Below are 25,909 nucleotides of genomic sequence, written 5' to 3' on the forward strand. Positions count from 1 at the left end.
AATGTTTTATTTTTGTAATAAAATGTTATTATTAAAATTTTCAGTTATTTTAAAATTTTATTTTATTTTATTTACGGATCAAATCGGATATTCTTTAAAATTCTAAAACATTTCGGATATCCGAGTCATCGAATATCTAGGTGGCTAAAGATCGAATCGACACGAAAGCTTCCAAATACCTAGATATTTGATTTGTGCCTATCTTTATTTACAGATACAATTTTATTTTATTTATATGAAAAAACTGACTAATGTTAAGGCCTTTTTTATTTTTAATTAATTTTAATTTTATCTTCCATGTATTATTTTGAACACAAATATTATTTAATATTAATTAACAATATATTTATATATTTGTCAGTTATTTTTATATAATTTTTACATACACATATATGTGAACCTTGATGTAAGCACCTTGTAACTAAGTATTCACCACAATTGAAGTATCTCATTTTTTTGAAAGTTGAAATATTTTTTTTAATGAGTCTTTCACTACTGACCAAATTGTAGTGAAATGATTTGTCTTAATAATTTTCTTCTCTTTTTCTTAAACTATTATCTGTTTAGAAACTATAATATGAAACTATTGGTTCGACGTGACAACTATCTAAAATTCATAACATGGAAATAAATAAATAATATTAATTTTTGGTTTTTACCGTAAAAAAAAACTAAAAAATCAAACATTTTAACCGAATAAATTAAAATGAATATTAAAAAACAAAAAAAAACTTAAAACCAAACCAATAACCAAATTAAACAGATTTAAAGATTAAACAAATTTAATGTCTTTTTATTAAAAATAACAAAATTAATAATCACATCCCGTACAATGCGCAAGTTATTACCTAGTACTAATAATAAAGAAGATGCATGCATGTCGAACGAACATGAGCTAAGAGCATCTCCAATGGTGTACTCACCATTGGAATCCTTAGCTATATTATATTAAATTTTTTTTTTTCTAAATAGTTAAGGATTCTAATCAAATAAGTATGTCCAGTGGTGTTATTCATTAGGAATCCTTAAGAATATAAAAATTATAAATTTGAAAATATTTTTATTTTTTTGAAAAGAATCAAACATGTTAAATTGAAATATTAATTTATTAAATTGAAAAATTTATTTATTCCATGATTAAATTTGAAATACAACAATTATTAGTTTTCATCACCAAATTTGTTCCAAATATTTTCGATCAAATCATTCTTCAATTGGTAATGTGTTTCTTGCTCTCGGACCCGAACCCGATTGGCACGAATTTCAGTGACGCTTGGAGGGAGGTCTGTATCACGAGGCTTATGCACCCGTGAACTGCTAGGTACATCTCCTTCTTCAAATTCCGTTGTATCGTACTGAGTGCGTACTAAACATCAATTGTCTAACACATCAATAACAGAGAAAGAGGATGCATTATAATACTATCTTTCGTGTCCATTATAATAACATCAACAAGATGATCTTAGTCTTATAATTAATCGGAAGCATCAGATGAAGAAATAGCATCAACTTAATAACAACACGTAAGAAGAACAAAACACAAAAACAAGAGTTACAATAGGTGCTTACTTGTCTGGAGTTACAATAAGTGGTTACTAGTTTGGAGTTTCAAATTCGCCGAAGAGATTACAAGTTCGAATAAAAGAGATTACAAGTGCTTGGAATAAAGAGAGTACAAGAGATATATATAAGCCGAGACATGAAACACAACATCCGTGACTTCATGCAAACATAATACAACCCGTGACTTGGGAAAACAACAAAACACCTTCACCCGTGACTTTCACTACACTTCATGCACCCGTGAACTTGACCCTGCAACATCAAATAAAGTAAGAGTTAGCAAAGTATATTACCAATCACAACAAACAACATCTCAAAACAAGTTTAATACCTTAAACTACTCTACTAAACATCAGAACATCTCAGACATCAATTTCAGTTTTAAAGAAGTTTCCATCTCAGAGAGAGGATCACTTTTGGCTAGTAAACGCGCAAGAACTTTCTCTTTAGATATTTTGTGTTTCGTGTCCAAAATTCCCTGTATCTTTTCCAACTCCTCTTCTCTACCACTCTTCTTCTTCTTACAAGCCGCTTTACTAGCCTTCACACCCATAGGTCTACGCTCGGCTACTCCCACATCGTCTTCTCCATCAACCTCCACCGTTTGTTTCCTTTTTTCCTTCACAGTGTCCTTAGAGAGATTGGTGGAGCACCATTTCCTGTCATGTCTCAACTCCCTCCACGCATGTTCCAAGTTGAACTTGATGGAGTAGTCATTATAGAAGATATCAAGGGCTGCTTTCATCACATCATCATCGTTTTGACCACTACGCTGCTCCCTCAAAGCCGCTTCATAACTTCCAACAAACTTGCAGACAAGATCGTTGATCCTAGCCCACCTCTGCTTGCACTGACCAAGCTCTCTAGGTATTGTCCCAACGAGCTGTGGGCTTGAGTTGTAGTAGTCTTGGATCCTCTTCCAGAAAGCTCCACCTTTTTGCTCGTTGCTCACCACAGGGTCTTTACTTGTGTTAAGCCATGCTCCTATCAGGATTTTATCATCCTTCATAGTCCACTTCCTCCTCTCCTTCACCGCAGACTGATCAGAACTAGGGGTGGTATCCACTTCGGGTGACTCAAGGTCAACAACCGATTGGTTATTGAGTAGATTAACAAAACCAGAGGTGGTATCCATGGTTATGCAATGCTCTGTGTCACTATATTTTAGCATCACAGAGACTTAAGTAGGGGATTTTCTAGCTAACTTACAATTACTAGCAATCAATTCAAAGGAGTTAGGAAGGTAGAAAGCAATTGCTATACATTTAACCCTATCAACTCAGAGGAGTTAGGAAGGTAGCGCGCAATTAAGTTGCATTTATCACCAATCAAATCTGAGTTTTAGACTTTAAAATATTTTAGGTTTCATTTCGAGTTTAAACATATTTATAAAAACAACTTAACTACAGAACAAAACACAAGCATTACGTAAAAGAGTTGGAAGTTGTTTGTACATTACCTTCTAAAGTGCAGACATGAGCTAAAAGAGTCTCCTTATCATCCTCTGAAGCTCCTCCTGAACAGAAATGAGATAAAAGAGTCATAAGTTTTAAAGTAAAATAAACAAGAAAAAATAAGCATAAGGGAAGAAACTAACCCACTTGAACGAGACCAGCACACATAGTACAAAGAAGAGACTAACCATCGCACAAACAACCACTGGAAGGCCATTTGTGATTCCGGTTTTCCTCTTAGCCAACTCACCCACTGTCTTCTCAACCTTTACCAGCTTCTCATCACTCGAGTCAGCTTGGGCCTTAAGCTCCCTAAGTTGTCTCTGATGGTCACCAAACTCCTCCATGACGGCCACATCCCACCATTTCCATATATGGCAGTCTCCATCATCCGCATTGGCACAGGTGAAGTACCTTCTCCCTTGATCTTTCCTTGTGCAAGCTATTGCAACGACAGGCTCAGCACCACAGTAGCAGGTCTTGGGAATTCCATCATCACACTCAGGTTGAGGAACGTACGCAACCGGCTCAACTATAGTCTGCCTACTCTCAGCTTCATCCGCGTAGATTTGACATTCTGCTTCAAGAAGCGAAGTAATGTCTATATCATACTCGTCTGATGAACTGGGTTGGCTGTAGCTATATCGTCCCATGTCTTTTAAACCTGAAAGAAGATAACCACACTCGTTAATACAAAAAATATAACCAAACATCAACACATTTCAAAGAATCAGTCAAAATGATTAATCAAACCCAATACTCCGACAGGAGACTCGATTTGAAACCTTTTCAAAGGAAAGATACCCCAAATCGATTGAAACACAAATCATTTTTAAACACAAGACTCACGATATTTAATCTGATTCAAAGCCCTATTAAACTCCTATCGAATGATACCTCTATCGATTTGAAACCTTTATTACAAACGAAAGATACCCGAAATTGATTGAAATTCAAAACGTGATGAAACCCGATTCGATTGAAAACCCTAATCTCCAATTCCGTAACCTAATTTGCGAAGAGAAACACATGAAACCCTATGTAAATCCAAAGAATCAGAGGAGAAGAACATAACAACCCGTCGATTCAAAAATCTTACCCGGAGAGAGCGAATCGCCAATCGGAGAGACAAACTTTTTTTTTTCTCCTCTCCACTTCAAATGACACGAACACGGGAAACCCTGCACGCGATAGACAAAAAACAAGTGCCACGTCAACAGGGATTCACGCAAAATAATCCTTAGGAAAGGATTGATCCTTAAGTTATGTGAGTTTAATATTAATATTATATGCTTAATAGTGAAGGATTTGTACTTTAGGATTTATTAAAAACCCCCGTTGTACATGCTCTAATAACATACTCCCTCCGTTTTTTAATATAAGTCGTTCTACAGCTATGCACGTAGACAACTATTGAAACATCAAACAACATCATCGAACGAGAAAGCAACATTGGCGGCAGACAAATCTTCATTCTGCTTGTCCAGAAGATCTTTCAGGTCTAAGCATTTCTTGTTGAGTATTTTAAACTCTTCCTCCATGTGTTGCAGCTGAGCCTTGCCAGTGTTCATCTTCTTCTTCTTTTCCTTTAATTCCTGGAGCTTCTTTTCCAACCAATCCATTTTAAAGCCAACCTGCGTTAAGTATACAACTGCAGCCGATGCTTCAGACAAATCAACATCAGAGAGCTTCTCAGGCAACTGGCATAGTGTTTCAATTAGTCCAAGGAGAACATTCATGTATGTCGACTTCAGATGCTGATTATTTGAAAGGACTTTTGATGCAAAGTCTGGGTGTTTTTCAAATATACACCTCACAGATGCTACCTACAAGTGCAACAAAATATAAAAAATCCATGTCATTAAGTTTTGGAGACATGAATCTTGGTTTTGTCCCGCAAGAAAAGAGTTGAGAACTAGTCTTAATTAGCTTACTTGTGATGTAGAGACTTGAAACCCGTTGACATCAACGGTTTCGTTTCCCACTCGAGTTTCCTTTTGCAAATCACTAGATCCCGTAACATAATATGCTGCCTCTTGAGATCGCTCTGATGCATCAGATGCTACGGTAACTTGAAGAACATCTACCTCCGCAACAATCTTGAGCTCATCATTCACAAGAAACCCACCATCTTTGGAATCAACAATTACAAGTGGAAGCATTTTTATAGAAGTCCAAAGAAGGGAACCTGTTGATTAAACCGCCACTCCTTTACTTCTGTAAAATCAAGAAACATAGAACTCATCTAGTTAAAAAAACATTTCACAACACATTAAACTTGAAGAATATGATTGTTCAAAGTTCAAACCATGAGCTAATAGCGTACCTCGCAGTATAGGGGATTGTTCATAAATTGGATTTACTACTTGGAGTGAAAATTTTGCGTGTCTTCTCCATCTAAGGGGCAAGTATTCAAAAGTTTCTACTCCCAGATACAGCGACAAGTAGTCAGTTTCAATTCCTTTTGGATAAGCAAAAAGACGCCTACAGTGAAAAAAACGAACAAAAGAATTAGCGAATCTGTGGAGGATAGCACCTAAACAACATTAGCAAACAATTTACTCTTGTACCATTTGTAGCCACCAATCAAAAATTCATCAGAGCAGATTTCAAAAGATTGCAGAGAGGAGAAATCCTTAATCACCCAAGTGAACTTGTTATCATCAGCTTTATTCACCATTAAAGAGAGGCTCCAGAGTCTAAAGCACACTACCAAAACATGAAAGGTATGTCACTCAACAAAGTTCACAAACAGTTATAAAAGAAAACACATAAAAATCTATAATTCACGATATATGGACTCTAAAAAAACACAACAGTGAAGCGATACAAGATCGAACCAACACACATGAAGTGAAACCGTATGTTCCAATACACCAGAGAACTAAGGTTGGAAAGGTGAAGTGATTACACTGCAGAGGAGGATTCAAGAAAGATAGACGCAGTCAGTAAACGCTTACACTACAATACTACTACTTTAAAACATGAAGAAGAGATAGAGAGAGGAATGCAAATCGTTTTTATTACGTCGAGGAGGAAAGCGAATCGTCTGAGCATTGCTTTGGAAACATGAACTAAAATAACTATTGGTGCATGCAAGATAATACTAGTAAAAAGCTAGATATACTATTGGTGCATTCAAGTTAATACGACGCACGAGTAACTATTACTAGTAGTGTAAATAATTAATAGTTTCTCGATACATCCGATTCACCAGGGTGCATGAATAAAAATATAAAATCTTATGTAGGTATAACCAGTAGCTTGTTGTGAGGAGGTGTCAAATGACCCATGTAGATTGTTGAAAAAAAAGAAAATTTTACGTGTATTTTGAAGTTAATAACTAAGAAAATATTACAATTTTTAGTTATTGACCCATCTGTTATATGTTTATAAATATAAGTCTAGCTGGCTCCGCCACTGGGTATAACAGTTTATTACTTTATTTAGTGGCAGATACTTGTGTTTTTTCTTGTTACTTAATTTTCATATTACAAACACAATATATGGAGTAGATTCTTGTACTGAGAAACCCGTCTCCTTATGTTCTTTTGAGTTGGTCCAGACTCTTCTCAAGCCAACCCACCTTAAACCCTGCATTTTTCAAGTATGTCAGTGCAACGTCTGCTTCCACCAGGTCTTCATTAGAGAGCTCCTGAAGTGATTTGTGCAACATCTCGCTAAGACTGAGCAAGAAGTTCATGCATGCTGTCCTAAGATGTTGGTTCTTTGCACGGAACTTTTCTGCTAGGTCTGGATGCCTTTCAAATATCCCTCTCACAGATTCCACCTGCCAGTTAAAAAAAATAGAAGTCACAAAGTGTCTGAGAGAGTAAATTTTAGAGAGTAAATTTTCCTTTCACTGATTTGCACCACTCTTTAGTTTCTTACCTGTGATGGAAGAACCTGAAACCCATTAACATCTATTCTTTCATTTACTGATGATGAAGTCTTGTCAAGCAAATCTTTAGACTCATCTAACGTGCCAATAACTTCAAGAGCCTCTAATTCAGCAACGATCTTTAGTTCATCGTTCACTAGGAAGCCACCATCTTTGTCATGGAGTTTGGCGAAGGGGAGCATTCCTGATAAGCCCCATCCTGGAGCTTTCTGATCAAACCAAATACTTGTCTCTGTACAATGTTTCACTCCGTTAGTTAACCAACAACAGTTATAGCACTGCGTGAACTATGCAGTCCTGTGACATACAGACACTGACAAGGACTCTTTTGACCAACATGGATCAACTAGTGAGCAGATGCTAGTAAAGATTCACCTCTGTGTATGGAGAGTTCATGAGAAAGATGATTTACTATAGTAAGGCGAAACTTAACGTAACTTGCCCATCCAGAAGGCAATGATTGACCATCAGTAACAGCGAGAGACACAACCAACGAATCACCACCTTTGTATCCCTTGGGATAGGTGAAAAGATCCCTGTCACAAGAAAACCAAAAACAATAATCATACAAAATGAAGTATGAATGATTGACTTCAAGTGTATCCAAATTAAACAAAGACTTGTAGCTTTACCAATAGAAGCCACTGATCAGGACTGGTGCAGAATAAAGCTTGTCAGATGGCAAAGAGGAGAAGTTCTTTATCAACCAAGCAAGCTTTTTCTTGTTAGGATTCTCCATTGATGAGAATCTAACTTCTGGTACAGGGAGAAGAAGAGAAACAAGAGTATAAATACTTGGAAATAGAGAATATGCTTACCTTACAGGTTCAGCGAGGTAGACTTGTCTTTTTTCGTAGAGTATCTTCTTGTAACAAATAGATATACAAAGAAAATGTAGGAGCCTCATGCATGTTACGTGAGCAGATGGGAAGAGCCTTAGGCCATCATGACTTGATACTCCACATAATTATGAGTTAAGAAAAGGGTCCTCCATATGAATATTAAAGAGAATACTTAATCATCAAGCTTAGTTTCTTCTACCCCTGATTCTTTTCTTCATACTCAATCTCAGTTTTCTCTGGAAGGACAAGATCAATGAACTTTGATACTTGACTTGTATCCCACGCGCCACAGGTTAGTCTGTATTAAGGGGAGAAGGAAAGGGAGTACTAAAAAGACAAAGATGTATTAAGAAGATGCATACATTTCCAAAAACTTACAATAACATGAATAGTTGTGAATCATCTTTGAGCAAATACTTAATTTGCACCATTTTTTTTTTCCAATCTTATCCAGTTATAGACAAAAATTCTTATCAAACAACATCATCGGTGCGTAATGTATTATTGTAATCTCAGCAAAACGACACAGCAACAATAATGGGCCAGAGAAACATGAAGCCCAAATGTTCAACAAGGCCCATCTGGCTTCAACGTTCTTCTTCAAAAAGACGACAAAAAACCCTCATCAAATGAAAGCAGAGTAAGCTCAGCTCGTTCGTACGGAGAAAGCAAAAAGGAATCAAGCTGTCAAACCGATTTGAAGCCTTTGATTCAGGCAACACCCTTTGGATTACGACACCTGTATCGCTGTTAAGGGTTTTAGCTCAGTTGTTGTACTTGTATAAATAGGAAGTAGCAAGAGCAATGTAAAACCCTGTTATATTATTCACTATCTTCACTTGAAGTTCTCTCCTTTTCCTTCACTCTGGAGTCTGTCTGCTGCAATGGTGAGTGAAGCTGATGATAACAAGTTCACTTGGGTGATTAAGGATTTCTCCTCTCTGCAATCTCGGAAGATCTACTCTGATGAATTTTTGATTGGTGGATGCAAATGGTACGAGAAAAAAAAACTTGTTTTCTAGTGTTATTTTCTGTCCATGTAATTAAAGATTTGTTTAGGTGCTAATTCTTTTTTCTTTTTTTTTACTGTAAGGTGTCTTATTGCTTATCCAAAGGGATCGAAAGTTGATAGCTTGTCTCTGTATCTTGGAGTAGCCGACCATGAATCATTGCCACTTGGATGGACAAGGAACGCAAAGTTTTCACTCAAACTAGTAAATCAATTTTCAGACAAGTCCTCCATACTACGAGGTACAAGACTCTATATTACAAAATTACCACTCAAAGTAATTCGGTGAAAAATCCTTACTAAATGCTTTGTTTTATGTTTCATGATTTTTTTTTTACAGAAGCAACCGATTGGTATAATCAGAAGACTCCCTCTTTTGGTTTTACACTCTATATTACAAAATTACCACTCAAAGTAATTCGGTGAAAAATCCTTCATGATTTTTTTTACAGAAGCAACCGATTGGTATAATCAGAAGACTCCCTCTTTTGGTTTTACCAAGTTTCTTCCACTTGCCAAACTTCATTCCAAGGATGGTGGGTTTCTTGTGAATAATGAGCTCAAGATTGTTGCGGAGGTACATGTTCTTCAAGTTATCGGTGAAGCAGAGGGATCTCAAGAGTCAGTCCAACCTATGAAAAAAACTAAGATGAATGGTTATGGTACGGGAAACAAAACCGTTGACGTCAATGGCTTTCAAGTCTCTACATCACAAGTAAGCTAACTAAGACAAAACCAAGATTCATGTTCTCCAAAAACTTATAATGACATGTTTTTTTATATATATATATTTTTGATTCACTGGCAGGTAGCATATGTGAGGTGTGTATTTGAGAAACACCCAGACTTTGCATCAAAAGTCCGTTCAAATAATCAGCATCTGAAGTCAACATACATGAATGTTCTCCTTGAGCTAATTGAAACACTCTGCCAGTTACCTGAGAACCTCTCTGATGATGATTTGTCTGAAGCGTCGGCTGCAGTTCTATACTTATCGCAGGTTGGATTCAAAGTGGATTGGTTGGAGAAGAAGCTCGAGGAGGTAAAGGAAAAGAAGAAGAAGATGTACACTGGCAAGGCTCAGCTGCAACGCATGGAGGAAGAGTTGCAGAATCTCACTAAGAAATGCTCAGACCTGGAAGATCTTGTGAAGAAGCAGAATGTTGCTCTCTCGTTCAGTGATGTGGTTTGATGTTTCAAGACTTGTCATAAACTGACTTGTAGTTTGCTATTTTTTTTTACTTGGTAAGCTGGTGTTCTGGTCGTGTGTCTTGACTCTGAAATGATGGTCTTCTACTCTTTCTTTGAACGCTTTTGAGATAAAAGAATCTTATTACCGGAGTTTTTGTAATATGGAGTACCCTTGTTTTTTTTTCAGTGGATAAATGGTTTAAGCTAGGTTACTTGATGATAAAGTAATTGCTCTATGTCTGAACAGGGTGTGGTGAATTTGATAAATACTTTTCTGGAAAACTGGAATTGCGAGCCGTTTGTTTGAGAGACACCCAGAGCATGCATCTTCTTCAATATGTATTCTAGTTCGAGGAAGTTGTCTGAAACAATATGTGGCGTTGCCTAATTACAAGAATAATTACAATGATAAGCAGAGAACTTGGGCTTATGCTCTGATGTTGGATAATGTTGTCCTGTGTCGTATTGAGGAATCATGTATCCTCTAGGCAATGCCGTTTAACATATGTTACATTTTAGTGAAGAATCATATATCCTCTAGGAACACCCTGTATATAAGGTCAATGGAAGTTAAGTTGCTTCTTTGAGATTAATTGTTTTCACTTTTCAGTCAACACTTATGGGCTGTGAATTACTAGAACATGATCATGAGATTACCTTTTTGGTTTTCAAACCTAACCTCACACCACATTATACTCATTCAATCATAAGATTACCTTCTGGTTTCAAACCTATTAATCTCACACCACATACACTTCTGCGTTGTGAATTATTAGAACATCATGAGATTACCTTATGAGTTTTCATGTATAACAATTTATTTAGTGGCAGATACTTGTGTTTTTCTTATCACTCAGTTTTCTTATTACAAAGACAATTTATGGAGGAGATTCTTGTACTGACAACTCTTTCTCCTTATGTTCTTTAACTGGGTCCAGATTCTTCTCCAACCATTCCACCTTAAACCCCACATTTTTCATGTATGCCACCGCAATGTCTGCGTCCACCAGATCTTCATTAGAGAGCTCCTGAAATGATTTGGGAAGCATCCTACTAAGACTGAGCAAGAAGTTCATGCATGCTGTCCTCAGATTCTGGTGCAAACGGAACTGTACTGCAATATCTGAATGCCTTTCACCTGGTAGTAAAAAAAAACAGAAGTAACAAAGCATCTGAGAGAGAACTCTCTGGAGATAAATAAGAAGTTTGCGCACAATGAAAGATGAATGCATGTCATGATGTCAAGATGAACGTGAGTTAAACGTCACTCACACGTCAAGCTATTTGTTTGGGAAATGACTATATGCTCTGTTCAGACACCCAATGATATTTACTTATTCATCAAGAAAGAAACACATGGCAATTAAGTAAACCTAGAGAGTCCTCTCAACAACAAATTAATACTTGTTGAAAGGACTAAGTAGAGTATCAATCAGACTAAGTAGCAAACTCATGTAACATGTCCTAAGGTTTGGATTATTTGTACTGAATCAGATGCAATCTCTGAGTGTCTCAAACAAATGTCTCAGTTGATCAGAAAAGGCTTAGTCAAATTACCCTCACTCTGTTCAGACATAGAGCAGTTGCTTTATCATCAAGTAACCTAGCTTAAACCATTTATCCACTGAAAAACAAGTGTAATCCATTACAAAAACTCCAGTAATAAGATTCTTTTATCTTAAAGGCGTTCAAAGAAAGAGTAGGAGACCATCATTTCAGAGTCAAGACACGACCAGAACACCAGCTTACCAAGTAAAGAAAAAGCAAACTAGAAGTTAGTTTATGACAAGTCTTGAAACATCAAACAACATCACTGAACGAGAGAGCAACATTGGCGGCCGTCACATCTGCATTCTGCTTCTCCACTAGGTCTTTAAGTTCCAAACATTTCTTGTTGAGTACCTTAAACTCTTCCTCCATGTGTTGCAGCTGAGCCTTGCCAGTGTACACTTTCGTCTTCTTTTCCCTTACTTCCTCCAGCTTCTCCTCCAACCAATCCACTTTAAAGCCAACCTGGGTTAAGTATGAAACGGCAGCCGACGCTTCATCCAAATCATCATCAGAGAGCTTCTCAGGCAACTGGCAGAGTGTTTCAATTAGTCCGAGGAGAACATTAATGTATGACGACTTCAGATGCTGATTATTAGAACGGACTTTTGATGCAAAGTCTGGGTGTTTTTCAAATATACACCTCACAGATGCTACCTGCCAGTGAAAATATATATTAAAAAACATGTCATAAATTTTTGTAGACATGAATCTTGGTTTTGTCCTGCAAGAGAATAGTTGAGAACTAGTCTTAATTAGCTTACTTGTGATGTAGAGACTTGAAACCCATTGACGTCTACGGTTTCGTTTCCAACTCGAGTTTCCTTGTGCAAGTCACTAGATCCCGTACCATAATCATCCATCTTTCTTCTTTTCTTTGGTTGTGCTGCCTCTTGAGATCCCTCGATAGCTTGAAGAATATCTACCTCACCAACAATCTCGAGCTCATCATTCACAAGAAATCCATTATCTTTGGAATGAAGTTGGGTAAATGTAATTAATTTTAGAACTCCAAATAAGGGAACCTCTAGGTCAACCCGCCACTTCTTTACTTCTGTAAAATCAAGAAACATAGAACTAATCTAGTCAAAATAAAATATAAAAAAACATTTCACAACACATAGACTCAAAGAATATGATTGTTCAAAGTTCAAACCATGAGCTAATAAGTAATAAAGCGTACCTCGCAGTATAGAGGATTTTTCTGAAATTTGATTTACTAGTTTGACTGAAAATTTTGCGTGCTCTCTAAGTGGCAATGATTCAAAAGTTGCTACTCCCAGAATCAAGCAATTAGTGTGAGTTCGTTTTGGATAAACAAGAAGATGCCTACAGTCAAAAATGAACAAACGAATTAGCAAATCTGTGGAGGATAACACCTAAACAAATCATACATGGACAAAAAATAGCATTAACAAACAAGTTTTTCTCGTACCATTTGTAGCCACCAATCAAAAATCTATCAGAGATGATGGCCTCAGATTGCAAAGAGGAGAAATCCTTAATCACCCAAGTGAACTTGTTATCAGCTTCATTCACCATTAAAGAAGACATGCTCCAATGTCTCAATCACACTACCAAAACATGAAACAGCTTAAGTTCGAACAACACACTTGAAAAAGCTTAAACTAGTTACCTTTAAAAGACAAAATGGAAACGTTTGTTTTTAATACACCAGAGAACTAAGGTAAAAGGTGAAGAGATTACCCTTCAGAGGAGGATTCAACGAGAGACGCGCAGACACAAAACTCTTGCACTACTTTAAAACATGGAGAGGAGATAGAAAGAGAATGCAAATCGTTTCTATTTTAGACGTCGCGAAGCAAAGCGAATCGTCTGAGTATTGCTTTGGGAACATGAACTGAAACCTAGAGTAACTATTGGTGCATGCAAATTAAAACAACGCATGAGTAACTGTTAGTAGTATAAATGATTAATAGTTTCTCAAAACATCACAATTCACAAAGGTATATCAATGTTCTAAAAATCGGCTTCACTGCCCATAGGCGCCCTTAATAGGTGCCCTTGATGGCAAACCGGTCATAGCCAAATTTCTTAAAATCCTACTGAATTCAAATTGGTTAAAATGATTCTAAATTAGTTAAAATTGGTCCAAATTGGTCTAACTAGATCTTAATCTATAATATTATTTGCAAAGTGATTTATCGCATCCGAGCTCTCACGTTTAAAAATGAATTGTTAAAGTCAATAATACTCTTAATGAATTTTTATATTTACTAATTATATAATTGACCATAAAAGTAAATTAATCAGTTATAAGAAAAAAATTGTCAAAATAAAAAGGTAAATACATAATGTTCAATATTTTGTTTGAAATCATGATTTAATTACCTAACTAAATCTTGATCCACACAACCACGCAGATGTTATTTTCAGTTTTATATGCATATATATTTATTTTAGATATTAGTGGTATACATTTTAAATTTTAATCATATATTTAAATGTTTATATAACTATTTTAAATATAATAATTTATATTTTACGTGTTGTAAAAAATCAGTTGTTTAAAACTGTCATATTTATTTGTTTGCTTCTTTTTATATTATCTTATTGTATTTGTATTTTCTTTTAGTAATATTTTTAAGTTTATTCATTTTATATAATGTATTATTGTATATTCTAAAAAGTTTAAGATATGTTAATTTTTATACATGTATTGTAGTATGCTAATGTTAAGCCGTTTTAACATAAAAATTTTCTATTTATCAAAATAAAATTTATAAATCTATCAATTTAATCTAATTTAATTTTATCATACGTATTTAAAATAAATAATTTTATTTTAACATGATTGATTATGATTATAAGATAGATAAAAGTAGGATATTTTTTTAATTTTATAAAAAATAACTGTGTATATATATATATATATATATATATTAATGCATAATAATAGTTCATTGCTAATTATGAAATTAGTGAAAATATTTACATAAACTTTTTGAAAATATTGATATTGTTAAAATATTTAGATCAACATAATAATTTTCTTTTAACATGTTTGATTTTGATTATATAACAGATAAAAATATGATAGGGTTTTTTTTTTCATTTTATAATCAATAAATGAATATATTAATGTATAATAATATTTCAAAACTAATTAAAAAATTAGTGAAAATATTTACATATAACTTTTGAAATTAAGATCTTGTTAAAAAAACTAAATGGATTTTTTTGAAAAAAAAATATATATATATATATATATATTTATATTTTAAATAAAAATATATCAAAAGATATTATGATTAAAGTAGTTCGAAGATTCTATATATTATTAGTTTTATTAAAATATATTTTTAAGTAGGTCTAACTTAAAAATCACGCATGAAATGAGGTTGTGACTTCTATTTTAATAGAATAGATGATAATCATTATTTATTTATTTTTATAGAAAAAAAAACATTTACGGAATAGTAAGATAAATCTTTGTATATATATCTATGGAGTAAATCAAATTTTTATCATTATCTCAACTTTCTTTTTTTTTTGTTTTCTCAAAATTTTAATAAACTTTTTTCTCTTTTTCTTTTTGTATTTTAATTTTGTGTTTTCGCAGTTTTTTGGTAGTTTCATGTATATTGTTGGTTTAAAGGGATAATTTACAAAGGTAATAAAAGTTAAAAAAAAATGAAAGTTACTTTTTAATTTACTTTCTTGCATGTTTGAAATGTAGTTTTTCTCATAATTTTATCGATCTTAGTGGAGTTTTAAAAGAAGATGAAAAGAAAAAAATATAACTAAAAATAAAAAAAATAATTAATATAGTGATCATTAAATTTATAATTTATATATCAATAAATATTCATAAAATAGTTAAACTGGTATGTGCAGACGAAACAACTAGTTATGTAATCCGTCTAGTAGCTATACCTATACAAATAGCGTGTAGTTAAAATCTTACATATGCAGGAATAACCAATTTTTTTTCATTTATTTGGATACAGATACTTGTGTTTATCTTGTCACTCAGCTTTCATATTACAAATACAATTTATGGAGGAGATTCTTGTACTGAGAACCCCCTTCTTCTTATGTTCTTTTGACTTGGTCCAGCCTCTTCTCAAGCCAATCCACCTTAAACCCCACATCTTTCAAATATGTCAACGCAATGTCTGCTTCCATCAGATCTTCATTAGAGAACTCCTCAAGTGATTTGATTAGCATCTCGCTAAGACTGAGCAAGAAATTCATGCATGCTGTCCTCAGATGTTGGTTCTTTGCACGAAACTCCACTGCAATGTCTGGATGTCTTTCAAACATCCCTCTCACAGCTTCCACCTGACAGTAAAAGAAAGAAGTCACAAAGCGTTTGAGAGAGCACTCTTTGGAGATAAATAAGAAGTTTCCACAATTCTTTAGTTTCTTACTTGTGAAGGAAGAACTTGAAACCCATTGACATCTATGCAAGTCTTGTCAAGCAAATCTTTAGACTCATCTAACGTGCCAATCACTTCAAGAGCCTCTATTTCAGCAACAATCTTTAGTTCGTCGTTAACTAGGAAGCCACCATCTTTGTCATGGAGTTTGGCAAACGGGAGCATTCCTGATAAACCCCATCCTGGAGCTTTCTGATCAAACCAAATATTTGTCTCTGTACAATGTTTCACTCCGTTAGTAAAACCAACAACAATTATAAAATTGCACGAACTATGCAGTCCTGTGACATACTGACACTGACACTAACAAGGACTCTTTTGACCAACATGAATCAACTAGTGAGCAGATGCTAGTAAAGAATCACCTCTATGTATGGAGAGTTCATGAGAAAGATGATTGACTATAGTTAAGCGAAACTTGACGTATCTTGCCCATTCAGAAGGCAATGATTGACCATCAGTAACAGCGAGAGACACAACCAACGAATCACCACCTTTGTATCCCTTGGGATAGGTGAAAAGATCCCTGCCAGAAGAAAACCAAAGACAATAATCATACAAAATGAAGTATAGATGACTGACTTCAAGTTAATCTGAATCAAACAAAGACTTGTAGTCTTTACCAATAGAATCCACTGATCAGGACTGGTGCAGAATAAAGCTTGTCAGATTGCAAAGAGGAGAAGTTCTCTATCAACCAAGCAAAACTTTTCTTGTTAGGATTCACCATTTATGTGATGTGATAAGTTGAATTGCTCTCTGATGGTACATGAAGAAGAAGAGAAACCATGAGTATAAATACTTTGAAAAAAGAGAGAATATGCTTATCTTACAGGTTCAGCGAGAGAGTCTTGTCTTTTAATTCTTTGAGTTTGTTCTTGTAATAGATATTAAAGAGAATACTTAATCATCAAGCTTAGTTTCTTCTAGCCCTGATTCTTTTCTTCAAAGAAACCACTCAATTCCACTTTTCTATAGGAAAACAAGATCATTGTAACTTTGATATTTGACTTGTACCCCACGCTTCAGTTTAGTCTTTTATTGAGAGGAGAAGGAAAAGTGTACTTAAAAGACAAATACGTATTAAAAAGATGCATACATTACCAGTAACGTACAATAATAGTTATGAAACCTAGGGAGGAAACTAAGACAACAAACAGAACACAAAATGTCTAAGAACCTGGCGACAGACAACAAACAACATGATCGAATGACAGAGGAGTTTTGGTCTCAGCTAACAACTCTGCCTTGAGGCATAACTTCTAGAAAACTTCATCAACACATAGTTTATCTCAGTTTTTGGAGAAAGAAAGCTAAGACAGAGAAGATGCAAGTTAGTCCTAAAAGAAACAACATAAAGGTTTGCGAGGTGGTGAAGGCTTTTTCCTCATATGCTTCCCACGCTATCGTTCTGAGATCATCGATCTTAGCCAACTGCTCCAGTGATGAAAATCAAAAAGTTCAGTAAGAGACTTTTCAAAAAAATCAAGAATAAGTGAAAAAAAAGGAAAAACCACAACCTGTTGAAGAGCAAAATGACGCATAGCTGCATACTTTTTAGCAGCTTCTTGGCACTCCTCCTTCATTTGCAAATAACAAGAAACACCTACATACATGGAAGTAAGTTTATAAAGAGTTAAAAAAAAATCAAACAAGTTACTTCCCCCTCGTACACACCTGATTCATCTAGACACAACTCAAGGTTGCTTGCCCTGTTACCGTATTCAGCAGCACTGTCCAGGAAATATTTCTCAGACTTTGCAATGTTGTGAACCGCCTGAGATGATGTGAAGGTAAATAAGAGTTAAAAGCTTTGAAATTGTCAAAAAGAAAGAAAAAAAACAGAGAACCGTTAATACCCGGTTTAGCTTGTCTTCTGCTCTCTGAAGAAGAAGCATGATCCTTTTGTGTTCCCGGGACATAGTAACCTGCGGATCAAGAAACCCACTCTCGACAATCACATTTCGTGTATCAAAAAAATCAAAACTTTATTCCTAATAATCTAAAGTAACAGACTAGGGTTTATAAGATTCCACAGAGAGCGAGAGAGAGAGAGAGTTTGTCAATCAGTTTAATGATGCTAAGAAGGCAACGTAATTCGATAGTGGAGACAAACCTTTACGGATGCGAATCGAAGCAGCTCTTGCTTGGAAACTAGGTCGAGAGCGCAGACTGAGGAACTAAAAGAAGAAATGGGAGAAACTTAGTTTTGGGGTTTTATTTACTTCTCCGTTGGTTTTCCAATTATATCATTTGTACAAATTTCTATTTAAGTTTGACTCAGTTTTGGTAAATACATTATTTTTTAATTTGAGAACTTTTACACTTTTTAATAAATAAAACTATTTCATATATTTTTCGGTTCCGCCGGTTTGGTTGGTTCAGTTTTTGTATTGGAGTATTTACATGTTTTTAAAAAAATTCAAATCTTTTGGAAATTTATCTTTTTTTAGAAAAAAAAATCTGTTTAAATACGGAGTAGTTTATAAGTGTAGTTTAAGCTATGATTAGAAACTAATACACACTTATTAAGAAGGAAGACATGCTCAATGACAAGATGATCTCTAGTTTTGGAAACAAAGGGGGGGGGGGGGGGGTGGGGAACTAAGACAACATAACACAAAATGTTAAAGGACATCAAGACATCAAACAACATCATCGAATGACAGAGGAGTTTTGGTCTCCGCCAACTCTGCCCTCAGCTCTGAACACTTTTGCTTCAAGTTTAGTAAACTTTCCTCTGTTTCTTGTAGGATGGCCAAACAAGACATCTCTTTCTCCTTATTCAGTTTAACTTGGTCCAGCTTCTTCTCCAACCAATCCAACTTAAATCCTGAATCTTTCAGATATGTCAGTGCAACGTCTGCTAGCTCAAGATCCTCACTGGAGAGCTCTTGAAGTGATTGGCATAGAGTCTCAATTAAGCATAGAAGAGAATTCATGCATGCTTTCCTCAGATGTTGGTTCTTTGAATGGAACCCTACAGCAATGTCTGGATGTCTCTCAAAGATACTCCACACAGTTTCTACCTGCAAGTGGAGACAGCCAAACAAAAAGCATATGGGAGAGCCTCCTTTAGTTATCTAAAATAATAACACCATTATATTATAGTAAAATAAACAAATGCTCATGTGTTTTTGTAGAATAACAAGAAGCATACACCATTAAAATATTCCTTACTTGTGAAGGAAGAACTTGGAATCCATTGACTTGGATCCTTTCCCTTATTGCTGAAGGTTGCTCGAGGATCACGCTATAAACTGCGGCATACTTTTCATCTATCTTACTCTGAGGTATGGTTGTCTTCTCGAATTTCCTTGGTATATATAACTTGTCAATAGATTCAAGAACATCAACCTCTGCAAGAATCTTGACTTCATCATTTACTAGGGTTCCACCATCTTTGTTGCGAAGTGATGGAAAGGATACAGAACCCCATTCCAGTGCGGTCCTTCTGTAACATTTCACCCACTGGTTATTCAATATGTAAATTTTAAGACAGATCTAAACCACTGACACAACACACAAAGACCAATCAAGAAAATGAACCCATTAATGAGCGAATGTTGGTAAGAATCACCTTGAATAAGCGATAGGTTTTCCGAAAGTTGATTCACTACAGTTAGGCGATAACTAAAATGTCTTGTACGTCCAGGAAGCAATGATGGATTGTAAGCAATCAACATACGCCAACCCTAGAATTGATGAGGTTTCTTTCCATGGGGAGTGATTGAAAGGCGGCTGACGATAAACATAAAAGAAATTAATCACCGCAATATAAACGAATAAAGACAATGTAAACAAAAAGGAAAGAGTGTCGCGTTTACCAGCTGCACACATCAGTATCAATCTCAAATGCATAATCATGAAAAGTTTCATGCTGCAACGAGGAGAAGTTCTTTATCACCCATGTAAACTTGTTCTCACCTATCTTCTTCATTGATCTGAGGAAACTCCTCTCGATAAACATGAGCATGACGAGAATAAGACCCTAGATGGAACTGCATACAGCCAATCAAACAAAATCTTATATCTAGTTAAACTAAATTATCATTTTAACTATGTACAACACACTTGGTTGAAGAGGTTACCCTTCAGAATCACGTATGAGGAGAGCAGTAGAGCGCATACAATGCAGTTAAGAAAATACTGAAGTTCTTATTTTCAATTTTGAAGAGAAAACAAGAATGCAAAACGTTTTTGTTACGTTGGGACTAGTTGTTTTGCTTAGGGAACATGAACTGACCAAGAGTAACTATTGGTGCATGCTAGTTAAATTAATAGTACCAAAGTTTCTTATACCATGACACGATTAACCATGTATTACTATTAACTAAAGGCCTGAATGTAACCGCAGCTATTGCGAGAGTTTGCGGATGCGGGATGATTGCAATTTTAAGCGGTTTTAAGAAATTTGTACGACTGGTACTGCGGTTAGAAATTAGTGCGTTTGTGGAATACTTATGACTGGTTAACCACCAAATATAACAGCAGTTAAATAATAAATTAATAATATTTATATTTTATATGATTATAAAAATATTAAACATCATAATATTATAATAAATATAAAAAATATATTTTAAATTTTAAAAAATTATAGAAAATATTTTATTTTAAAAAATTTATAATATACATTTAAATATAATAGATATATTTTAGCATTTCTATTATTTCAAATTTCATATTTTTATTTTTATTATTGTATTATATTGTTTTTGAAAAAGAAGAAATTTTTTTATCTTTTCGCAACCGCCCACAACTGCAAACGCTAGTTGTAACCAGTTTTTGAATTTAAGAGACGATATAATAGTTGAAAGTGGTTTACAACGGTTTGAGTGACTGTTGAAAACGTCAATAACCGCTACTAAACGCAAAAACTGCATTTGCGGATGGTAGCGGGAAACCTTATTAAACATATCTAGCTAGGGCCAACTGGCTTGACTATGCTACTCAAGTGTCACTATGTTTTCATACGCAAGAGATAATTACTTAAAAATCAAGATTTATAACCATGTTACTTTTCATGCGCATAGCCCAAGACTTTCCACAAACATAGATAAAAGGGGAATTGGGGCCTATAGACATGAAAAAAACCATAATACACACAATAGCTATTTTCCCTAACGTTTCTATACACGGAGTTATATATACATATTAATACTGTAATACCCTTTAAACTCAACCGGCCAACCTGCTACCAAAAATTAATTAAAAAATAAATTATTAACCGCATAAAAGATATCTCGTGTCTTACCTCTATTCACAATTCCCTTTTCACTTTTGTTGATAATTTTTTCGAGGTCTGAGCGCTTTACGGCACCGATTTGCTCCAAATCCTCCCTCCACCTTCAATCGACAGCTTTTCCATCTTCTTCGTGCTTCCTTTCAATCGTGTTCGGCGTTTGGTTTGGCGTTAGGGTTCTGCGTTAGAGTTTCAGCGGCAGTTAGTAACACACCCTTCCTATCCAACTTCACAAACTCGATTCTTCTCAGATCTCTGAAATTTTTGTAAATTCTCCCTCGTTTCCGTCGATTCTCTTCGTCTTTGCTTCTTCTGTGTTTATTTTCTTTTATTTGGGCTCGTCTCATAGTATACTTATCTAATTTAAAACCTCCATTCTATTTGGGATGTAATAGTATACTTATCTAATTCATATATTCCATTTAGAATAGTATCATCGTTCCTGTTGCATACCATCGGTACCGTTTACAGAATTAATCCCTCTCATCGGGCTTTTCCAATTTGATTGAGGGTTTGGGTTTTTCCGGGTTGTGTGAGGGTTCCTTTAATTTGAATTATCTTTGTGTCAGTGCTGCAAAATAAGTAGTGTAGTAATTTAGGGGAAGATGTGTAGAATATCCCAACTTACAAATGCTCACTAAGTAGACATAGTATGATATTTATAAACTCGAGTCCATTTGAAATGAAATAGTATTCGTATCGAATTGAACTATTTCACCTAAGATAGTATCACTTGCTATTCTGCTTTTCTTGTTTAATATTTCCTTGTTTGTAACGTATTTATTGTATTGTCATTTTGATTTATGCTTTGTGTGTTTGCTTGTTTTGTTTAGTCTGTCAGCCTTTTGAATTACACAGAATATCATTGTTTTTTTAGCATTACACTTATTTGTCTCTGTCACTGATAAATATACAATCTTCTCTATGGTGAATGTCAGATCTGGTAGGTAAATTGGCTTCTACAATTTAAAGTCGGTTGTGTTTCCCTCTGATGCTCTTCTTCTTTCTTATGCATGAATTGGGATTTTGTATCAGCGATGGATAGTACATAGTGTATATGGAAGGTGGATTGGGGTTTATATTTCCCTAACTTGGGTTTAGTGTTTACTGTCAAGTATTCTATTATCATCCCATTAGCTTTGTATTTCCTGTTGGTCAAGCCTGGATCGACTGTGTACACAGTACCATTTTAAATAGTACGGGTCAGATAGAATATAAGTCTTCTCGTAATGGATTGTGCGACTGTGTACGGAATCCTATAAGACACATTTATAATTATTAACTTACACATATATACTTTAGCATATGAAATTAGATTTACAGTGATACTATTCTACTCAAACTAGTATGAAATGCTTGCAATCGGTATATAATATACATTAGCTTGGGTTTAGTGTTTATTGCTCCCATTAATTTTGTATTTCATGTTGTTCACGAGGACTATAAATACATGTCTCCAGTATTATGGAAAGTGGATTGGGGTTTATATTTCCCTAACTTGGGTTTAGTGTTTACTGTCAAGTATTCTATTACCATCCCATTAGCTGTGTATTTCATGTTGATCAAACATGGATCGACTGTGTATATAGTACCATTTTAAATAGTACGGGTTTGATAGAATAGAAGTCGTAATAGATTGTGCGACTGTGTACGTAACCCTATAAAACATATTTATAATTATTAACTTACTCATTTATACTTTAGCATATGGAATAGTTCGCCGCTAAATAAAATAGTATACTTCGATTTTTTATTAGTAGTTGTTAAATGGAAATTAACCTTCTTTGTAGTCCTTAGAAACATAAGACGGTCTACTATCACTTTCTTTAACTTAAACATTGATTGTGTCAATGGTTTCTATTTTTATGTTGGGTTTAGTGATTTAGTTCATTAGTTTATTTCTAAATTTTCAGTGTTGCTGCTCTTTCAATTGGAATTGGTTTACAATGATGCTATTCTACCCAAATTAGTATGGAACGCTTGCAATCGGTATAGAATATACGTTTCATTATCTTCTATTTCGTCGTTTCATTTCACGTGCTTCCAAAATTCTCTCATTGTTATTATGGGTCACAAAATCACCACGTCGTTTTCTTTATGTGAAGGAACCGGGTACCTGTTACTAAGAAGGGTATAACCGACTAGAATGATGGTAAAAAGACAGTCACTACATTCTGTCAAAATCATGTCTATTCTCTTGATTTCTTTCTCAAATATGGCTATTACGCCAATAAGCCCTAGATAAAATTGTCTTATTTTGAAACAAAAAAAGAAAACAAAAGAAGAGGACACAAACAAATGGGTAAGAACTCAAGAGATCAAACAACTTCATAGAACGAGAGAGGGGTTCTGGTGGCCGACAACTCTGCCTCCTCCTCCTTCACTAGAGCATCAAGGTCTGAACATTTTTGCTTCAGTTTAAGTGAGCTATCATCCATTTCTCGTAGCCTAACCAAACTAGACTGTTCTTTCTCCTTCTTTTCTTTTACGTCGTCTAGTATACACCCCAACCACTCCACTTCAAAGCCAACATCTTTCAAGTATGTCAGAGAAATGTCTGCATCCTCAAGATCTTCATTAGAAAGGTCCTGAAGAGATTGGCATAGCGTTTCGATTAAGTTGAGCAGGAAATTCATAGATGTTTTCCTCAGAAGTTGGTTCTTTGAACGGAACCCTACTGCAATGCCTGGGTGTCTTTCAAAAATACATCTCACAAATTTAACCTGCAAGCATATGAGAGAGCATTCTTTGGAAATCTGGAAAAAGGTGAAGACAAGGAAAAAGTTTGAACTACTACATAAGTTTTTTTCTACCTGTGATGGAAGAACATGAAACCCATTGACATCGACGCTCTCTTGAGTCTTGTTGCGTAAAGGCTTCGGACCATCATCTGGCATCATCTCGCATGGAGATTGGTATGCACATTCATATTCTTCTGAGCAACCATATGTGCCAACAACTTCAGCAACTTCTACCTCAGCAACAATCTTGAGTTCTCCGTTTTCTAGAAACCCTTTGCTTTCGTCAAGGAGTTTGGTAAGAGGAACATTAGTTGAAAATCCGTAGCCCAATTTCTTCTGATCAAACCAGAGATGATTTTCTGTACGCATTAGAAATTAATTCCGAATAGTTAACCAAGATCAAGCAAAGTATCATTATAGACCATGTTACTAGCATAGCTAAAAATACCCTAGAGCAACATAGAACTCTATTAAAAAAACGTTGTTCATAACAGCATAACAAGACCTCTGTCAGAAGATTTAACAAGAAGATGCATCAATTGATATATTTATCTAACACGTTTACTCTATATATATATTACCGACACAAGGGACGTTGAAAGAATCACCATTCAGTAATGCAAGTTCTCCCAAATATTGGTTTCCTACAGATAGCCGAAGCTTTACGTATCTTCTCCATCCAGAAGGCAATGATTCAGGATCAGCAACTTCAAGACCCATATACAAAGAATTAACGTTTTCTTCCTTGGGATCAATAAAAATATACCTGAAGAAAGTAAGAAGATACGAGTCACCAAAACCATGGATGAACGAACCTATATCTAGATAGGACAAGATAATTAGATTCTTCTCTATTTAGTTTTTACCATTCGCAGTCACCAATCAGGACTGGAACAGATGAATACATCTCAGATTGCATAGAGAAGTCATCTATCACCCAAGTGAACTTCTTACTAACTTGATTGGCCATTTCTGTAATAAAGATTCATCACTGTCAAACTTCAAGAAAAGAAAAGCTCATTTGGAGTAACAAAAAAAGAAAAAGATTCTACTATGGACTCAAAGCCTTACTAAATTCAAACCACATTCTTAACAGTGTCTACAAGATCAAGGAGTTTAGGAAGAACATTTTAGGGATTACTCTTCAGAGATGAGCAGAACAAGAGAGACACTGTACTCCGAAAATACAGCAATACTCTAAACAGACTCAAGAAGAACATAAATACTATGTGGTTTCCTGAACGTTGATATAGTATAATCATATTGTAGAAATAAGACAAATGTTCAGTGTTGCAGAAGAGGAAAGGAGACAATAACCAAAGAAAGGCTTACCTTACAGTGTTATGCTTTTCAGAGGAATATGGACCTGCAACGTATATATATATACACGAAGAGAATGAATGAATGAATGAATAAATAAATAAATGAATGAATGAATAAATGAATCTCGAGTAATGGGAGCGAATGCAAACAGTCCAAATCCCTCGTGACTTGATACTCTTGCCATAATTACGAATTAATCACTAGTAAGACTGATGACCCTTGGTAATTACCAATGTTTTGAAACCCGACCCAGACCCGCGGTTGAACCGGTAAACCCGGCAACCCAGAAAAAATTCGGTTTAGGTTTTGTGAAAAACCCAATATTTAGAAACCCGCAAAAACCCACAAAAACCCTGTAAAACTCGGAATCCGATACCGGTTGAATCATTGGTTGAACCAATAAATAACTTTTACTTCTTTTTTTAATTTTTAATTATGTTTTTAGATTATGTTTTATATTCTAAATTTCCAATTAAGAAGTTATATACTAACAAAAAAAGTTAGGTTTTTCCTTTTTTGTTTTATATTTGTGATTTTTAGATTTTAATGAAGATTTCATTATGCCAGAGAACCAAAACTAGTTGATGTGATTTAGACTAATTACCCTTGAGAGCGTCTTTTCGAATGCCACACTGAAAGAAGCTACTCGGTGCTCTATAGAAGATCTCAACCTAAAACGACAAAAGAGT

At 34.9% G+C, this 25,909-nt stretch overlaps 7 protein-coding genes across 15 annotated transcripts; 1 reads left to right on the forward strand and 6 right to left on the reverse strand.

Annotated features, from left to right (window-relative positions):
• Nucleotides 1-1,087: 1,087 nt before the first annotated feature.
• Nucleotides 1,088-6,019, reverse strand: LOC103841715 (MATH domain and coiled-coil domain-containing protein At3g58370-like). 6 transcript variants are annotated; one of them, XM_033280139.1, is made up of 5 exons: nucleotides 4,952-6,019; nucleotides 3,161-4,843; nucleotides 3,023-3,079; nucleotides 1,570-1,815; nucleotides 1,088-1,381 (listed from the first exon to the last, which is right to left on the reverse strand). In XM_033280139.1, exons 1-2 carry the CDS (start codon nucleotides 5,177-5,179, stop codon nucleotides 4,439-4,441), a joined length of 633 nt encoding a protein of 210 aa, XP_033136030.1. In that variant the 5' UTR covers nucleotides 5,180-6,019; the 3' UTR covers nucleotides 1,088-1,381; nucleotides 1,570-1,815; nucleotides 3,023-3,079; nucleotides 3,161-4,438. The 6 variants fall into 6 exon arrangements, with proteins under 6 accessions (XP_033136030.1, XP_033136029.1, XP_033136026.1 ...); XM_033280138.1 differs by having other exon boundaries at nucleotides 1,570-4,843; XM_033280135.1 differs by lacking the exon at nucleotides 4,952-6,019 and having other exon boundaries at nucleotides 1,570-3,681; nucleotides 4,117-4,438.
• Nucleotides 6,020-6,315: 296 nt separating this feature from the next.
• On the reverse strand, nucleotides 6,316-7,887 carry LOC103841716 (MATH domain and coiled-coil domain-containing protein At3g58340). Its single transcript, XM_018654130.2, is given in 5 exon segments — nucleotides 6,316-6,570; nucleotides 6,572-6,807; nucleotides 6,909-7,150; nucleotides 7,294-7,454; nucleotides 7,551-7,887. Coding segments are annotated over 5 exon segments (813 nt in total). The 5' UTR covers nucleotides 7,658-7,887; the 3' UTR covers nucleotides 6,316-6,503.
• A 388-nt stretch (nucleotides 7,888-8,275) lies between these two features.
• On the forward strand, nucleotides 8,276-18,711 carry LOC103841717 (MATH domain and coiled-coil domain-containing protein At3g58370). 2 transcript variants are annotated; one of them, XR_004451442.1, is made up of 5 exons: nucleotides 8,276-8,754; nucleotides 8,854-9,011; nucleotides 9,222-9,484; nucleotides 9,578-10,014; nucleotides 18,701-18,711. XR_004451442.1 is itself a non-coding variant. In XM_009118268.3 (4 exons), the coding sequence occupies exons 1-4, from the start codon at nucleotides 8,645-8,647 to the stop codon at nucleotides 9,959-9,961; spliced, it is 915 nt and encodes a 304-aa protein (XP_009116516.1). In that variant the 5' UTR covers nucleotides 8,276-8,644; the 3' UTR covers nucleotides 9,962-10,269. The 2 variants fall into 2 exon arrangements, 1 of the variants encoding a protein (XP_009116516.1); XM_009118268.3 differs by lacking the exon at nucleotides 18,701-18,711 and having other exon boundaries at nucleotides 9,578-10,269.
• Nucleotides 10,772-19,041, reverse strand: LOC103841721 (MATH domain and coiled-coil domain-containing protein At3g58340). Of its 2 annotated transcripts, XR_004451444.1 has the most exons (9): nucleotides 18,028-19,041; nucleotides 17,771-17,839; nucleotides 17,589-17,688; nucleotides 17,432-17,517; nucleotides 16,535-17,345; nucleotides 16,277-16,437; nucleotides 15,903-16,126; nucleotides 15,494-15,813; nucleotides 10,772-10,794 (listed from the first exon to the last, which is right to left on the reverse strand). XR_004451444.1 is itself a non-coding variant. In XM_033280149.1 (8 exons), exons 5-8 carry the CDS (start codon nucleotides 16,639-16,641, stop codon nucleotides 15,565-15,567), a joined length of 741 nt encoding a protein of 246 aa, XP_033136040.1. In that variant the 5' UTR covers nucleotides 16,642-17,345; nucleotides 17,432-17,517; nucleotides 17,589-17,688; nucleotides 17,771-17,839; nucleotides 18,028-19,038; the 3' UTR covers nucleotides 15,296-15,564. The 2 variants fall into 2 exon arrangements, 1 of the variants encoding a protein (XP_033136040.1); XM_033280149.1 differs by lacking the exon at nucleotides 10,772-10,794 and having other exon boundaries at nucleotides 15,296-15,813; nucleotides 18,028-19,038.
• On the reverse strand, nucleotides 11,141-14,311 carry LOC103842330 (MATH domain and coiled-coil domain-containing protein At3g58370). Its single transcript, XM_033280151.1, has 2 exons — nucleotides 12,273-14,311; nucleotides 11,141-12,165 (listed from the first exon to the last, which is right to left on the reverse strand). The coding sequence occupies exons 1-2, from the start codon at nucleotides 12,579-12,581 to the stop codon at nucleotides 11,761-11,763; spliced, it is 714 nt and encodes a 237-aa protein (XP_033136042.1). The 5' UTR covers nucleotides 12,582-14,311; the 3' UTR covers nucleotides 11,141-11,760.
• On the reverse strand, nucleotides 18,557-20,231 carry LOC103842331 (MATH domain and coiled-coil domain-containing protein At3g58410-like). The gene is made up of 4 exons (XM_009118944.3): nucleotides 20,214-20,231; nucleotides 19,839-19,912; nucleotides 19,092-19,365; nucleotides 18,557-18,940 (listed from the first exon to the last, which is right to left on the reverse strand). The coding sequence occupies exons 1-4, from the start codon at nucleotides 20,229-20,231 to the stop codon at nucleotides 18,557-18,559; spliced, it is 750 nt and encodes a 249-aa protein (XP_009117192.2).
• Nucleotides 20,232-20,503: 272 nt separating this feature from the next.
• LOC103841719 (MATH domain and coiled-coil domain-containing protein At3g58410) lies at nucleotides 20,504-25,456 on the reverse strand. Of its 2 annotated transcripts, XM_018655016.2 has the most exons (4): nucleotides 24,764-25,456; nucleotides 24,479-24,663; nucleotides 23,970-24,256; nucleotides 20,504-23,879 (listed from the first exon to the last, which is right to left on the reverse strand). In XM_018655016.2, the coding sequence occupies exons 1-4, from the start codon at nucleotides 24,865-24,867 to the stop codon at nucleotides 23,475-23,477; spliced, it is 981 nt and encodes a 326-aa protein (XP_018510532.1). In that variant the 5' UTR covers nucleotides 24,868-25,456; the 3' UTR covers nucleotides 20,504-23,474. The 2 variants fall into 2 exon arrangements, with proteins under 2 accessions (XP_018510532.1, XP_033136010.1); XM_033280119.1 differs by having other exon boundaries at nucleotides 20,504-24,256; nucleotides 24,506-24,663.
• Between the last annotated feature and the right edge of the window lie 453 nt (nucleotides 25,457-25,909).

This window comes from Brassica rapa, chromosome A09 (assembly GCF_000309985.2).
Source record: "Brassica rapa cultivar Chiifu-401-42 chromosome A09, CAAS_Brap_v3.01, whole genome shotgun sequence".
NCBI classification, from domain to species: Eukaryota; Viridiplantae; Streptophyta; class Magnoliopsida; order Brassicales; family Brassicaceae; genus Brassica; species Brassica rapa.